Raw genomic sequence first — 17,673 nt, forward strand, 5'->3', positions numbered from 1 at the left:
TACTCACAATGCTATTCTGTCTGCAGCTCTCTTCGAAGGCGTGCTCTTATTTTACAAGAGAAACTCTGCCTCTTCACATTGGGCGCCGCCATCTTGAAGTTTATATAATTCATGCAGACTGCGACTAGTTGTTATTGCATTACTGTGCACAATACAGAGCAACAGCTGTACATTTTTGCAGGGCTGTATTTCTCTATATTATTCCTCAGGGCTTTATTTTATATATCTGTAACTTTTAAACTGTGCTAAAAAATGGAAATATGTAACCCTTCTGCTTTCTATAGTGCGAGATAATCCAAAGTTCAGATACAGCTGTGAAAAACCCAGTAATATCACTTATCTGTGAAAGCTCACTGCTTCTATCACAGGATACAACAATACACGAGTTACAAGATGGCGGCACCCAGTATAAAGACGCAGAGCTTTACCAACTGGCTGGGCATTAAAGAGAGCTGCAGATACAGAAGGAAAAGACTAGCATGGTGAATAGTAATTACAGATGGGCGTTCGTTCATTTTGAATGTTAATATGAATTTTTCAAATTTGAATATTGCATAATTATGCAATATTCAAATTAGAAAAACTTTACTGTTATATTTGTATCTATTAAGTATCAATTTTCTAAATTCTAACTTTTGAATATTATTTGTTAAATCAAATGCTACATTAGAATGAAGATATTTGATCTCATTGTGAACTTTTGAAAACAAAAGATTTGAAAAACGGAAATAACAACAACAGCTTCAACCACATTTGCCCCATCCCTAATAGTAACCATGCTGCTGTAATTGTACCCAGCAGATTAATGTCCCTTTAAAAATTAAATGCCAAAGGTATTTTTATGCAGATGTGCCAGACTTTAATTTAAAGATCCTCAATAACACAGGGTCAGCAAAAATAAATAAATACAATGCTATATAAACCAACTTCTATTAGTAAACTAAGCACTACAACACACTACAAAGCTGCACAAACACAAAAACATACAAAACTGTGGGGTAGATTTATCATATGTCGGGCGGACATGATACGCTGTAGCATACGCTGTCGACATTTAACATTGCACAAGCATTTCTGGTGAAATGCTTGTGCAATGACGCCCCCTGCACATTCGCTGCCAATCGGCCGCTAGCAGGGGGTGTCAATCATCCTGATTGTATGTGATCCGGATGATTGCTGTCCGCCACCTCAGAGTGGTCTTATGACCGATGCTTCTTAACTTTTGTTTCCGCAGAAAAAGCTGCATTTGCAGCTTAATAAATCAGCACTAATGAGTACAGAAATGACTGATTTTGAGTTAACACTCACTTGTGTTGCAAATGGAGTAAGGTTAAAGGGACCTAGAACTGCAAAAAGAACCCACTAATGTGTTAGAGTGCACTATTGCTTGCATACAAACTATGGGCCAGATTGCAAGTGGAGTGCTAAATTGTACTTTCCCAAGCACTATATTTACGCTCCACTCGCAATACCAGCGCATGCACACAAGAGCCCGCTTCCATAGGCTCCAATGGGAGCCTTGTTCTCATCCCGTGATAAATGGCAGAGAACCTAGCGCAGTGAAGGGGGTAAGTTGAGCAGCAAATTAAAAATATATATGTATTTAAATATATACATTGATATGTATGTGTTTTTTTGTGTATATACACATATTGATGCACAAATATATATGTATATACCATTGGTGTATTTAGGTTTTATTATACACCTCTGGTATATAAGCATAAACATAAATGTACAGTGAACACACAGTCCCCATAGACCGCAATGTAAAGACACTTTTCAGTGCTGTTTTTCTAACACCCTACATCCCCTCACCTTAACCCCTAAAAACTGCTTTGTGCAATTATTATTATTACAATTAAAGATGCTACTTTTTGTTTTGTTTTTTTAAAAAAGCGCCATTCAGTTTATTTTGGGGGCAATTGGGGGACATTTTTAAAATTAACCAGAGATCTGATTGAGCTTGCGGTAGCATTAACCAGCCACATGTAATCACTGGTTATTTATTGTGCACCTGTTTACGGGTGTGCGATAAATTAGCAATCCACTTGTAATCAAACAAATGGGTTAAAGATGTAAAGTCAGCTTTTCAACAAAGGATAAAAAGATAAAGTCCATTTGAAAACAGAAGTTAACTTAAAATTTGCTCTGTCTGAAGTATGAAATTTTAATTATAGCTTTGTTCCTACCAGTTAAAGATATATGAAGGTAGCTATAATTCAAATATCAGAAAAGAACCACATTTCCCCCCCCTCCTTGTTCACATGTCCCTTGTAGGTCTGTGGCAGTATATAAGTAGACATTGTACCAAAAAAAGTGCCCCATTTAATTTTTTTCCCTGAATGTAATAGTAAGTAAAATCTGGCTAAATGTAAACTAATACTGCAGTTTCATTGATATACTGCCTGCTCTTTTTCACTGGCTAAGTCTTAAATCTCTACTGAGGGACTCAAAAAACTGGATGATTCTGGACATAAACTTTCCCTTTTTTAGATGTACTAAAGAAAAAAAATAACTAGATTGTCCATTTTAAGAGATAGTGACGTTAAAATTAAACTTTTATGATTCAGACAGAGCACTCAATTTTAAGCAACTTTCAATTTACTTCTTAAACCAAATATTAGAGCATTTCTTTTTTTAACTTTTATGTCCCTTTGAATATTTTACATGTGTATAATGCACCTGTTTGCACTGACCAACACCACATAAACTCTAAACAATATATTAAACTAAACAATGTTCATTTGTATGACACCCAATATAGGTACTGTTGGAGGCCATGAATTGTTCTGCTGTGTCCTAGTCATATATATATATATATATATATTCAGCACCTGTGCATAATAAAATTGGAGTGGAAGCTGCACCAGGACAAAATATTACTGAATTAAAAAAAAGTGCTGCAGCAACTCCAAAAAAATTCTAGCTTTTTTATTGGTATCCCAAAATACAAAAACAGCAGCACAGTAGCAAGGTTTTGGTCCTTACACCCCAATGCATGATTAAGTTCTAAGTTCGCTATTGTGTTGCTGTTTTTGTATTTTGGGATACCAATAAAAAAACATAATTTATGCTTACCTGATACATTTATTTCTCTTGTAGTGTGTTCAGTCCATGGGTCATCCATTACTTATGGGATATATTCTCCTTCCCAACAGGAAGTTGCAAGAGGATCACCCAAGCAGAGCTGCTATATAGCTCCTCCCCTCACATGTCATATCCAGTCATTCGACCGAAACAAGACGAGAAAGGAGAAACTATAAGGTGCAGTGGTGACTGGAGTTATAATTTTAAAATTTAGAACCTGCCTGAAAAAGACAGGGCGGGCCGTGGACTGAACACACTACAAGAGAAATAAATTTATCAGGTAAGCATAAATTATGTTTTCTCTTGTTAAAGGGACACTGTACCCAATTTTTTTCTTTTGTAATTCAGATAGAGCATGCAATTTTAAGCAACTTTCTAATTTACTCCTATTATCAATTTTTCTTCGTTCTCTTGCTATCATTATTTGAAAAAGAAGGCATCTAAGCTTTTTTTTGGTTTCAGTACTCTGGACAGCACTTTTTTATTGGTGGATGAATTTATCCACCAATCAGCAAGGACAACCCAGGTTGTTCACCAAAAATGGGCCGGCATCTAAACTTACATTCTTGCATTTCAAATAAAGATACCAAGAGAATGAAGAAAATTTGATAATAGGAGTAAATTAGAAAGTTGCTTAAAATTTCATGCTCAATCTGAATCGCAAAAGAAAAATTTTGAGTACAGTGTCCCTTTAAGTGTGTTCAGTCCACGGGTCATCCATTACTTATGGGATACCAATACCAAAGCTAAGTACACGGATGATGGGAGGGACAAGGCAGGAACATTAAACAGAAGGAACCACTGCCTGTAGAACCTTTCTCCCAAAACCAGCCTCCGAAGAAGCGAAAGTGTCAAATTTGTAAAATTTGGAAAAAGTATGAAGTGAAGACCAAGTTGCAGCCTTGCAAATCTGTTCAACAGAGGCCTCATTCTTAAAGGCCCAGGTGGAAGCCACAGCTCTGGTGGAATGAGCTGTAATTCTTTCAGAAGGCTGCTGTCCAGCAGTCTCATAGGCTAAACGTATTATGCTACGAAGCCAAAAAGAGAGGTAGCCGAAGCCTTTTGACCTCTCCTCTGTCCAGAGTAAACGACAAACAGAGAAGAAGTTTGTCTAAAATCTTTAGTTGCTTGTAAGTAGAACTTCAGAGCACGGACCACGTCTAGATTATGCAAAAGACGTTCCTTCTTTGAAGAAGGATTAGGACATAATGATGGAACAACAATCTCTTGATTGATATTCCTGTTAGAAACAACCTTAGGTAAAAACCCAGGTTTAGTACGCAGAACTACCTTGTCTGAATGAAAGATCAGATAAGGAGAATCACAATGTAAGGCAGATAACTCAGAGACTCTTCGAGCCGAGGAAATAGCCATCAAAAACAAAACTTTCCAAGATAAAAGCTTAATATCAATGGAATGAAGGGGTTCAAACGGAACACCCTGAAGAACTTTAAGAACCAAGTTTAAGCTCCACGGAGGAGCAACAGCTTTAAACACAGGCTTAATTCTAGCCAAAGCCTGACAAAAGGCCTGGACGTCTGGATGCTCTGCCAGACGTTTGTGTAAAAGAATAGACAGAGCTGAAATCTGTCCCTTTAGCGAACTAGCGGATAAACCCTTTTTCTAAACCCTCTTGTAGAAAAGCTAATATCCTAGGAATCCTAACCTTACTCCATGAGTAACTCTTGGATTCGCACCAATATAAATATTTACGCCATATCTTATGGTAAATTTTTCTTGTCACAGGTTTCCGAGCCTGTATTAATGTATCAATAACCGAATCCGAAAACCCACGCTTTGATAGAATCAAGCGTTCAATTTCCAGGCAGTCAGCCTCAGAGAAATTAGGTTTGGATGGTTGAAAGGACCCTGAATTAGAAGGTCCTGCCTCAGAGGAAGAGACCATGGTGGACAGGACGACATGTCCACTAGGTCTGCATACCAGGTCCTGCGTGGCCACGCAGGCGCTATCAGAATTACCGATGCCCTCTCCTGTTTGATCCTGGCAATCAGCCGAGGTAGCAACGGAAATGGTGGAAACACATAAGCTATGTTGAAAACCCAAGGGGCTGCTAATGCATCTACCAGCACCGCTCCCGGGTCCCTGGACCTGGATCCGTAACAAGGAAACTTCGCGTTCTGGCGAGATGCCATGAGATCCAGATCTAGTTTGCCCCAACGACGAATCAGTTGAGCAAATACCTCCGGGTGAAGTTCCCACTCTCCCGGATGAAAAGTCTGGCGACTTAGGAAATCCGCCTCCCAGTTCTCTACGCCTGGGATGTGAATCGCTGACAGGTGGCAAGAGTGAGACTCTGCCCAGCGAATTATCTTCGAGACTTCAAACATCGCTAGGGAACTCCTGGTTCCCCCTTGATGATTGATGTAAGCCACAGTCGTGATATTGTCCGACTGAAATCTGATGAACCTCAGCTTTGCTAACTGAGGCCAAGCTAGAAGAGCATTGAATATTGCTCTTAATTCTAGAATGTTTATTGGGAGGAGTTTCTCCTCCTGAGTCCACGATCCCTGAGCCTTCAGGGAATTCCAGACTGCTCCCCAGCCTAGAAGGCTGGCATCCGTTGTTACAATCGTCCAATCTGGCCTGCGAAAGGTCATTCCTTTGGACAGATGAACCGGTGACAACCACCAGAGAAGCGAATCTCTGGTCTCCTGGTCCAGATTTAGCAAAGGGGACAGATCTGAGTAATCCCCGTTCCATTGACTGAGCATGCATAGTTGCAGCGGTCTGAGATGCAGGCGCGCAAATGGCACTATGTCCATTGCCGCGACCATTAAGCCGATTACCTCCATGCACTGAGCTACTGATGGGCTTGGAACGGAATGAAGGACACGGCAAGCATTGAGAATCTTTGATAACCTGGACTCCATCAGGTAAATCTTCATCTCTACAGAATCTATAAGAGTCCCTAGAAAAGGAACCCTTGTGAGTGGTAACAGAGAACTCTTTTCCACGTTCACTTTCCACCCATGCGACCTCAGAAATGCTAGAACTATCTCTGTATGAGACTTTGCATTCTGAAAACTTGACGCTTGTATCAGAATGTCGTCTAGGTACGGAGCCACCGCTATACCTCGTGGTCTTAGTACCGCCAGAAGTGAACCCAGAACCTTCGTAAAAATTCTCGGGGCCGTGGCTAACCCGAAGGGAAGAGCCACAAACTGGTAATGCCTGTCTACAAAGGCAAACCTCAGGTACCGATAATGATCTTTGTGAATCGGTATATGAAGGTAAGCATCCTTTAAGTCCACCGTGGTCATATATTGACCCTCTTGGATCATGGGTAGGATGGTTCGAATGGTTTCCATCTTGAACGATGGTACCCTTAGGAATTTGTTTAAGATCTTTAAGTCCAAGATTGGTCTGAAGGTTCCCTCTTTTTTGGGAACCACAAATAGATTTGAGTAAAATCCTTGTCCCTGTTCCGATCGTGGAACTGAGTGGATCACTCCCATGATTAAGAGGTCTTGTACACATTGTAGAAATGCTTCTCTCTTTACTAGGTTTGTCGATAACCTCGAAAGATGGAACCTCCCTTGTGGAGGAGAGGTTTTGAAATCCAGAAGGTATCCCTGAGATATAATCTTTAATGTCCAGGGATCCTGCACATCTCTTGCCCAAGCCTGGGCAAAGAGAGAAAGTCTGCCCCCCACTAAATCCGTCTCCGGATAGGGGGCCCTGACTTCATGCTGTCTTAGGGGCGGGGGTAGGCTTTCTGGCCTGCTTGCCCTTGTTCCATGACTGGTTGCCTTTCCAACCCTGTCTGTAACGAGCAGTAGTTCCTTCCTGTTTTGGAGCGGAGGAAGTCGATGCTGCTCCTGCCTTGAAGTTACGAAAGGCACGAAAATTAGACTGTTTGTCCTTTGGTTTGGCCCTGTCCTGAGGAAGGGCGTTGCCCTTACCTCCCGTAATGTCAGCAATAATTTCCTTCAAGCCGGGCCCGAATAAGGTCTGCCCTTTGAAAGGAATGTTAAGTAGCTTAGACTTGGAAGTTACATCCGCTGACCAGGATTTAAGCCAGAGCGCTCTGCGCGCCTGTATGGCGAATCCGGAATTTTTAGCCGTAAGTTTGGTTAGATGTACTACGGCATCTGAAACAAACGCATTAGCTTGCTTAAGGGTTCTAACTTTGCTCAAGGCCTCATCCAACGGCTCTGTGCGAATCGCCTCTTCCAGAGACTCAAACCAGAATGCCGCTGCAGCCGTGACAGGCGCAATGCATGCAAGAGGCTGCAATATAAAACCCTGTTGAACAAACATTTTCTTAAGATAACCCTCTAATTTTTTATCCATTGGATCTGAGAAAGCACAGCTATCCTCCACCGGGACAGTGGTACGCTTGGCTAACGTAGAAACTGCTCCCTCCACCTTAGGGACCGTCTGCCATAAGTCTCGTGTGGTGGCGTCTATAGGGAACATTTTTCTAAATATCGGGGGAGAGGAAAAAGGCACACCGGGTCTATCCCACTCCTTACTTATAATTTCTGTAAGTCTTTTTGGTATAGGAAAAACGTCAGTACACACCGGTACCGCATAGTATCTATCCAACCTACACAATTTCTCTGGAATTGCCACCGTGTCGCAATCATTCAGAGCCGCTAATACCTCCCCTAGTAACACACGGAGGTTCTCAAGCTTAAATTTAAAATTTGAAATTTCTGGGGCGGAGCCAGGACAAGATGGCGCTTAGACATATTTTACAGAAGCTCCGGCAGGACTCTGATTAAACTACCGTTTCTAACCAGTTTATATTTTCTTATAACGGTACATCTATGGAGAAAATGAATCAGTGCTGGTGACTCTGCTAAAAGCTCTTGTATATGAAGGGAAATAAGACTCTGAGGCTCAATTTAGATCACTAAGGGCTCTGACAGTAATTTTTGCTCTTCTACCACTATCAATATGGCGGACCTACACAAGGTATTAAAAGCTCTACTGGAATCCCTGGGGCGCCGCATGGACTATAACTTCTCTGAGCTATCTGATCTGTGTAAGGACATAATGTCCGCTACAACCCCATTTGTTACTCAGGAGCCGGTTCAGCCGGTGATATTAACAACTCCCATGACTTTCTGGAAAGCAGCGAGACTGGAGTTGACGCTCTCTGCCCCAGCTATAAAATTTGATAGCACAACAAGGAGCGAGTCAAAGCAGGGTGCTATACATCATATGCTCGATTTGTCGGACCATTGCGGACTGGGGTTGCCTATTGCTGCCATCGGAGAGAATGTGACAGAAGTTTCCAGGAGGTCTGGAAGATTAACAGCCTCACCGTGCAAAGGGATGAACCAGCCACACTCTATTCATGGGACCGGTAATAGACAAGATCTTGCTTACACAGAACAACTCGAGTGGCCCAGCCACACCACACAGCTCCTAAGTTATCGGTTATTTACCAGGAGCTCCTATGTCCCCTGCTATGTGCATGAAGATCACTGTTATATATATCTCAACCACGGATGGTTGTCCAGCGCCTCGAACAGGATCTACTTCAGTGAGGACTCCCCTTGTGCTGCGCTCCATCAGAACACTCTCTGCGCTAGCAGCGCCCTCTCAATAGACTCAAAAGACCCAAATCAGATATTGTGGTGGCTATGGGATACTGGACAATCGATATATACTGGATGTGACGTCCGAATTGGGGTTAACTAAGATGTATGAGACCAAGTTCAGACACGCGGATTTGATTATAGTTAAGTTCCTCTTTCACGGTGCTCCTGCACGAACAAACTTAAGACACTTCTGCTTATGATGTTTACCCATTATAGTTATAAAAGTTTGCTTTTATATATATAACACTTACTAAATCTGTACACTGTTATTGTTTATGTAATACCACACTTAAGCCGGATCAGTCTCTAAGGAATGCGATCAGATGAACATAAAGACAATAACAGTAACTCTTTAAAGGGTTTAGTATTCATTCATAAACATGTTTATCCACTTACAATTACCATTTAGTGACGTTATTACTCTAATTGTCTATGTAACCTCGCTGTTTTGTTTGTATCCCTAAGTTTACATTTTCTTATTTTCATATGAGTTCCTTATTGTTTATATGGGATAGATACCGAATCTTTGAATCACATTATATTGTTCATAACCTGAGATATTGCACTTGCCATATATATAGTTGCTGGAGACAATTTTTCATTAGATAGGGGAACCTTTATATTACAGCATCTTAAGTAACTATTCTCGACATAAGTTGAAATGATAGTAGAAAAATAATTATATTATATGCCGTATTTAATTTCACCAGTGAAGTAGTTACTCATCCAGTAACCATGTGCCATCCAGCTTTAGTTTAACTCTATTCTTTAATACACCCTAACTACAAATGATATACCCAGGTTTGCAGTGTATTCTGTGGGATCTATATTTCATTCACACCGACATATAGGCTCGTATCAGCCTAAAGTTTGCAAATTGCCCTGGTATTTGTCATTAGATGAAAGTAGCTGTCTGTCTTGACCCCGTGGCTTTTATAGGATATTTCAGTCTCTAGATGGGGGATGTGTCAATGAAACGTATTATGTGCTTTAGTAATATCCTAGCGTAGCTAACTGTGTAACTTTGCTAGCATATGGAATAACCGTCTGGCTATCTGCGGCCGGGATAGACTAGACGGGCTTAACTACTCTATATTGCACATCTTTATTTTGGAAAGGGTTGTTGCTGGACCGCTAAACTTGCATATGATCACTACTCTCATGGCGATTTTTGATCTTGCTAATATATACGCTCAGATTCCGTTTCTCTTGACAGTCCATAATATGCTCTGGTTTCTCTATCTTTGCCGGTGAGAGTTGGAGAGACTTTAAAACAGTATATTTGGTGACTGTATGTCTCTATCTACTAGCATTATAATATTTGCAGATATTTCAACTTAAATATAACTCTATCTACACTGTTGACATCTTACCATTTTGTCATAGCCAAAAATAGAACAGCCCATCGGACCGGTATTGCTGATCTGAAGTTGCTATAATTATTACATTTCTTTTTCTAGTATTAACCCCCCCCCCATACGCTAACATGAGCCCCTTTGTGAGCTACATTCAGTTAAAATGTTCCCCTTTATTTAACCACATGTTTATTTGTGAGTCTTTCATCCATTTTCCTTACACCAAAATCTATCTATTTACTTAGACATGCAGCTCCTAGAGATGCCTCAGCGTAAGGTTAATTACCATCTACCTTGCAGTCCGATATATTCAGATGTATAGGTATCTGTTTTGTTGCCTAAATGTTGTGTTATATTTATATTATTTGTTATTGGCTATCTTTATATGCGACTGTATGACTGTCATCCCTAATTTATCTATGCTCCTGCTCACATTATTAGCACATAATAGTTATCCTGGTTGAGCCTCTCTCCTCCCTTTCCCACTGGTACTTAATGCCTGCGGGTCATATCCCTTCTCCTTTTTCCCACATCGCCTATAGGTGGCACTCCCCTAGGAGAGGGGCTCACCCAGAGGTCCTCTAGGTCCCCCAGACTTCAACTATTCTAACGTCCCCCCCCCACTTAATATTATATTATATGTTTTCAGGCTCCCGCTATGGGTGTACAGGGGTTTAGATAGGTGTGATTATGTTCATATTAAGTAATAATACTCAATAATTTGCTCCTGGTGCGGACATACTAACTGGCTCCGCCCTCCACCCCCCCCCCACCCCCCACCCCCTATTACATTTTGAGCGGCTCTTGCCCGCTGCATCCCCTCTCCCTATATAACTATAGAGTTACCTCCTCCCTAGTCTTACCCTTATCTGAATAGATACCTTACTGTATATAGCTAGGTGAGGACCATTTTTGCTTATATTACATTTATTATACTCTAAAACAAAACTGAAGTCTCTTTGTGTGATAGCCCACATTTTATGGAAATGTTTGAGATACTAGAATTCATTGTTTCCTAATAATGCTCTGTATACATTGACTTGTGAATGTTTTGGGACATACCCTATACTCTGTATTTGTTTATGACTTCAATAAAAAAAAAAAAAAAAAATTGAAATTTCTGAATCCGGTCTCCCCGGATCAGAACCGTCACCGACAGAATGAAGCTCACCGTCCTCATGTTCTGCAAATTGTGACGCAGTATCAGACATGGCTCTCGTGTCATCAGCGCGCTCTGTCCTTAACCCAGAGCTATCGCGTTTGCCCCTTAATTCGGGCATATTATATAATACTTCTTTCATAACAATAGCCATATCATGTAAAGTGATTTGTAAGGGCCTAGATGTACAAGGTGTCTCAATCCTAAGCATCTCCCGAGCGGGAGACACAGGTACTGACACGTGAGGAGAGTTAGGCGGCATAACTTCCCCCTCGTTGTCTGGTGATAGCTTCTTTATCGGTACAGATTGACTTTTATTCAAAGCAATATCAATACAATTGGTACACATTGTTCTATTGGGCTCCACATTGGCTTTTGATCATGATGAACAAACAGTTTCCTCTGAATCAGACATGTTTAAAACAGACTTAGCAATGAAACTAACAAGCTTGGAAATCACTTTCAATAAGTTTACAAGCAATATAAAAAACCTGCAGCGCTTCGAAAAAAACAGATATAATTAAACAATTCTTAACAAGAAGTGTATTATTAGCAGAGGATTGCACCCATTAGCAAAAGGATGATTAACCCCTCAATACCCAAAACGGATAAAACAGATATCAATTAAGATTTAACGCTTTTAATCACAGTCAGCACACTGTCACAGATCTGCTGTGACTGATTACCTCCCTCACAAATGAAATTTGCAGACCCCTGAGCTCTCTAGAGACGTCCTGGATCAAGGAGGAAGAAGCAGAAAGACTGTGCAATAATTTTAACTGCGCAACAAGGCGCTAAAACAAGGGCCCTCCCACTCCAATCACAACAGTGGGAGCCCTGATATAATGGTTTCCATGCAGAAAAATATGTTAGCCATGTGGAAAAAAAATCATGCCCAAAGCGATTTATCACCAAAGTACCTCACAAAAACGAATAACATGCCAGTAAACGTTTTATTAAAAACAACATTTTTCAATGTCATGCAAAGCTATCACTAAGCCTGCTACCAGTCGCTACCACTGCAGAGAAGGCTTAAGTATTATTTCAGTGTTAACAGTATTTTCTCAGTCAAATTCTAGTCCCTAGAATATAACTCGACTGCGCATACATTTATCAGCCTGATACCAGTTGCTACTACTGCATTTAAGGCTGTACTTACATCATACGGTAACAGCAGTATTTTCTTAGTCAATTCCATTCCCAGAAAATAAAGTACTGCACATACCTCATTTGCGGAGGACCCCGCATGCTATTCCCAGTTTCTGAAGTTACCCCACTCCTCAGAATGTCGAGAACAGCCAGTGGATCTTAGTTACGCCTGCTAAGATCATAGAAAAAAACGCAGGCAGTTTCTTCATCCAAATACTGCCTGAGATAGAAAAACAGCACACTCCGGTGCCATTTAAAATAACAAACTTTTGATTGAAGAATAGTTAAGTAAAAACTCCAGCTCCTCTCGCGACCTCCTTCTTTGTTGAGGGTTGCAAGAGAATGACTGGATATGACATGTGAGGGGAGGAGCTATATAGCAGCTCTGCTTGGGTGATCCTCTTGCAACTTCCTGTTGGGAAGGAGAATATATCCCATAAGTAATGGATGACCCGTGGACTGAACACACTTAACAAGAGAAATATAGAATTTTTTTTAGGTGCTGCTGTAGTTTTTCAGCTTCATAGTTTTCTAAGTCCCTCTGGTGGTTTAACCCCTTAGGCCAAATGGACGTACATAGCCCATTGTAAAAGTCTGTAGAAATGGACGTACATAGCCCATTGTGTTGCATAACATAGATCTACGTCCATACTGTTGGAAGCCCAAGCAGTCTTGGTTGTCACGTGACAACCGAGACTTGCTGTTCGTGGACTTCCGGAATCTTCCTTCATATGGTAGGGGTGTACTAGCAGTGAAGGCAGAATGCCAGAAAGTTACAGACAGTGACACGGTCTGCGTCAGGGTCTATAATGATTTCCGTTGGTGCCGACGGGAGGTATGGGAGGGAAGGAGGGAGGCAGGTGGGCGGCCCAGCGGTGGAGGGGGGAGGGGGAAATCATTGGGAGCAACCTTATGCATTACATAAGAGGGCTTGAATGAGGGGTTAGCAAGTCCTTTATATCGATCAAGTGGTGTGGGTAGGTGTGGGGCACTACACTATAGAAAAAAATAAAAACATAATAAAGCGGAAAAAAATGCATATAAATTAGGTACTGGCAGACAAGCTCAGTTTGAGCTTGAAAAACAAAATTTGAAACGCGTTGCTCAAGTACTTTCTCATTGAGAGATCCATAGTTTGCTCCATGCACGGATGCTATTGGAACGCTGTTTTATCCACCTTCTACCTTTGAAGCTGGGCGGCTTTACAGAAGGAACGTCTGGAATACGGCAAAACAGAGAGTGGCTAAATCTGTGAAGGGAGCTGTTTGCAGAGACAGACTCCGGCTTTTTAATAAGTTAGTACAGAGTTGTGCTTTATTTCTCTAGGTTAATCTACACCTAAGGAGAGTGTATTGTTTTAATTCCAGATGAATCTGTGAACACCTTTGGAACTGTGAATGTTTTAAAGGAAAATGGCTTTTAAGACATTTTCTATGAACTTTATGCAATGGACTTTTGATAAATCTGTGTTTTAATGTTTTCGTGCTTTATTGATTAAATTTGTGACGTGTCTTTTAAAGAAACAATGTGATTTTATTTGAAATATATAATAGGATATACATATACAATCCTTCCTCTTTTATTATATTTACAGACTGTTTTTTTTTCTACATATAAAAAAAATGACCTTGCATATCCAGGGCAGCTGGCACTTTTGAGGTTTGGTTTGCAATGCAACCCTGCAGTCTTGTAGGCCATCACTGGACATAGCACAAGGATATATATCAAAATAGTTAAAGGAACAGTAAAGTCCGAATTACACTTAAATTTGCTTAGATTTTTTTGGTATCCTTTGTTGAAGAGTACACCTAGGTAGGCTCATATGAGCACAGGAGAGTGCACATATGTTTAGCACTCAATGGCAGCTGTGTTTGCTACAATGTTTGTAGCGATGTTATACATTGTTGCAATTATTGCTGCCATAAAGTGCTAAACCACATACTTCTAAACCTACCAGGTCTTCTCTTCAACAATTGTTTTAAATGCATGCTTTATCGGAAACATGAACGTTGACTTTACTGTACCTTTAAATATTGGCTCCTGTGCTTGCTGGACAAATTAAATGTTGGTGTACATGAATCTCTACACTGTGCAACTCTCCACTAGTCACATGGCATGCTGGGCATTATAGTCTATGGTCTAGAAAAGATGTAAGCTGCCGTACAGGAGTTCAAGAAATCCAGGTGCCGGGACAAAAGCCTGGAATTGTGAATTAGCTTAAATTATGCAACAGATATTTTAACCCCTTAATGACAAAATTTACCCTGTACATTGCATGTAATGAAGCTTTTTTTTATCCCAGTAATAGCGTGTCTCTCCACGAGCCGTGAGACACACTACTACTGCTTTACTCACTACAGGAGACATTCAGCTAGAGGGGTCAATTTATCAAGCTCCGTACGGAGGGCTCGCTGGAAACAGAAGTTATGAAGCAGTGCTCCATAACCTGTCCGTCTGTGCTGAGGCGGCGGACAGAAATCAACCGATTGGCCGCGAATTTGCAGGGGGCGGCATTGCACCTGCAGTTCACAAGAACTGCTGGTGCAATGATAAATGTCGACAGCATATGCTGTCGGCATTTATCGATGTGCGGCGGACATGATACGCTACATCGTAACATGTCCGTCCGCACAATAATAAATAGACCCCATAGTGTGGTCCTGCTGCTCGCAGCGAGACCTGCACTAATTAACTCCTTAAATTAAAAATCACAATCGACATACAGGGTACTTTGGCTGTTGTTTAGGGGTTAATAATGAGTATTTCAAGTGTGATCTACTAAATCATGATTATAATCTCCACTTGTCTTCTGGTCAGTAAAATGCACCATATTTTAATATGCTATTTTGATTCTTGAAACACCACAAAAAGTGTCAAAACTTTCCAAACTGTACTAAGCTGCTCCTTGAGAACTATTGTTCCTCCCATTCAAACACATCTTAATTTTTAACAATATAGTTAATGTTGTAAATGGATCTCAGACAGATTCTAAACAAGGTACCTGTTTTACGATCCTTCACGTGAGGCATAATCTGTCGTGTGTTGATCCCCAAGTCCTGAAAATTACGTCCAGCGCGGCCTCCTCTCTCAGCAAGAACATGGCGGCTGTCTCCTGCTGAGATTGTATCTGAAAAGAAAAAAAGGGAAAACAAGACAATAAAAATGAGCTACAGTAAACCTAGTCACATGTACACTAAGTAATCTTGTATTAGCTTTATACCATGTTTACTGTGGATTTAGAAAGAATGAGCATTTTCATAATAAACCTATTTCCTATAAAAAAAGTTAACACATCAGAAAACAGGTCATTAAAATGACATGAAAGTGAAACTTAAATATCATGATTTAGACAATTAAAAAATAAATAAATCAAATTCTCCAATTTACTTAGACCACAGCACTCTAAGGCAGAAGTATTTTCTACAATGCATAACACTGGTATCTTATAGCAGAGGTTCTTAAAGAGACATGAAGCCCAAAACATTTTCTTTCATGATTCAGACAGAACATCCAACTTTCTAATTTACTTCTATTATCAATATGTCTTTGTTCTTTGGTATCTTTTGATGAAAAGCAGGGACGTAAGGAGGTGTCCCATTTCTGGAACACTAAATGGCAGCAGTTTTGCAAGAATGTTATCCATTTTCAAGAGCACTAGATAGCAGCACTATTTCCTGACATGTAGTGCTCCAGATTCCTACCTAGGTATCATATTTTTAAAAAAAGAATATCATGGGCAAATTTGATAATAGAAGTAAAATATAAACTTTTGTTTAAATGGTATTCTGTCTGAATAACAAAAGAAAAAAAGTGGGTTTTTACCTGTCTTGTCAGACAGGTATACATTGTGTTATAAATTTTATACATATGTATATATTGATGGAATTATTTGCAAAAATCAGTTAATTCAACTTTCATGGCCATTGCTAAAATTTAATTTACCCTAATAGTGCTTAATTCAGCACTGGGCTTAAAGCCCCAAATCCTTGTTTGGATCCCTAACCCTATACATACCATTGCTAAAAAACAAATGTTTAGAATCTTTAACTCCATGTAGGCTTCTCCCCTGCGTGTGGCAATGTGCAATGCCCTGTGTCTACTCTTCACTACAATGGTCCCTTTAATTTTTTTGGAGCAGTGTGTTCAAAATATGTTAGAGCATTTTTTTATTGCATGATTGCTTGCATATCCCATATCACAATGGGTTTAACCCGCTGCAAATTGACCATAAAATGTATGTGTATATTTGAAGAGGTACACAATTACCTATGTGCCTGCTGTTAAGCAAAATAAGAAAATGTTACTCACTTATACCAACACACACTCACTCACATGACACTCACTCACTCACTCACATGACACACACTCACTCATACATACTAGGGATGGGCGAACGTTTTACAACAATAAAAAAATGAAAAACATTTTACCACATTCGTTCGTTCATTCTAAATTTGTTCAACATTCTAACATTTGTTTAATGTAATAGTATTTTTAATGCTTTCTTTAAATGTAATATTCAATTCAAATTTTTCGAATAATTTGATTTGAATTATGCAATATTCAAAATCGAAAAATTTAAATCAATATCGGCTAGATTACGAGTTTTGTGTTATGAGCTGCTCGGTACTAACTTGCAAGATATTGTCACTGCTCACCTCCCTACAGCGCTGGTATTACAAGTTAACAAAAACACGGCGTTATCAGGCAATATTGCAGCGTAAAGCAAAATTGAGCTCCATACCTTACTCCAATACCAGCGCTGCGGTGAGCTGGTTTTACGTGCTCGAAAACGATTTCCCCATAGACATCAATGGGGAGAGCCGGTTGAAAAAATGTCTAACACCTGCAATAAAGGAGTGTAAAGCTCCGTAACGCAGCCCCATTGATTGCTATGGGGAAAGAAAATTTATGTTTACACCTAACACCCTAACATAAACCCCGAGTCTAAACACCCCTAATCTGCTGCCCCCGACATCGCCGACACCTACCTACAGTTATTAACCCCTAATCTGCCGCCCCCAACGTCGCCGCCACTATACTAAAGGTATTAACCCCTAAACCTAACCCTAACACCCACTAACTTTAATGTAATTAAAATAAATCTTTTTTTTTCTTTTTTTTTATAAAATAAATCTAAATAAAAATTACTATCATTAACTAAATAATTCCTATTTAAAACTAAATACTTACCTATAAAATAAACCCTAAGCTAGCTACAATATAACTAATAGTTACATTGTAGCTAGCTTAGGTTTTATTTTTATTTCAAAGCTAAGTTTCGGCTAGATTATGAGTTGTGCGTTAGGGTAAAAAAGCAGCGTTAACAGGTCCTAACGCTGCTTT

General features: G+C 40.0%; 1 protein-coding gene across 1 annotated transcript in view; it reads right to left on the reverse strand.

Annotated features, from left to right (window-relative positions):
* The window catches only part of PIWIL4 (piwi like RNA-mediated gene silencing 4), a 684,822-nt gene extending 668,571 nt beyond the window's left edge, over positions 1-16,251 (reverse strand). The window contains exons 1-2 of the mRNA XM_053705591.1: positions 16,221-16,251; positions 15,329-15,454 (exon numbers count right to left, since the gene is read on the reverse strand). Coding sequence (XP_053561566.1) covers positions 15,329-15,454; positions 16,221-16,251 — 157 coding nt within the window. The remainder of the gene's footprint in view (positions 1-15,328; positions 15,455-16,220) is intronic.
* Between the last annotated feature and the right edge of the window lie 1,422 nt (positions 16,252-17,673).

Source organism: Bombina bombina, chromosome 3 (genome assembly GCF_027579735.1).
Source record: "Bombina bombina isolate aBomBom1 chromosome 3, aBomBom1.pri, whole genome shotgun sequence".
Classification (NCBI taxonomy): domain Eukaryota; kingdom Metazoa; phylum Chordata; class Amphibia; order Anura; family Bombinatoridae; genus Bombina; species Bombina bombina.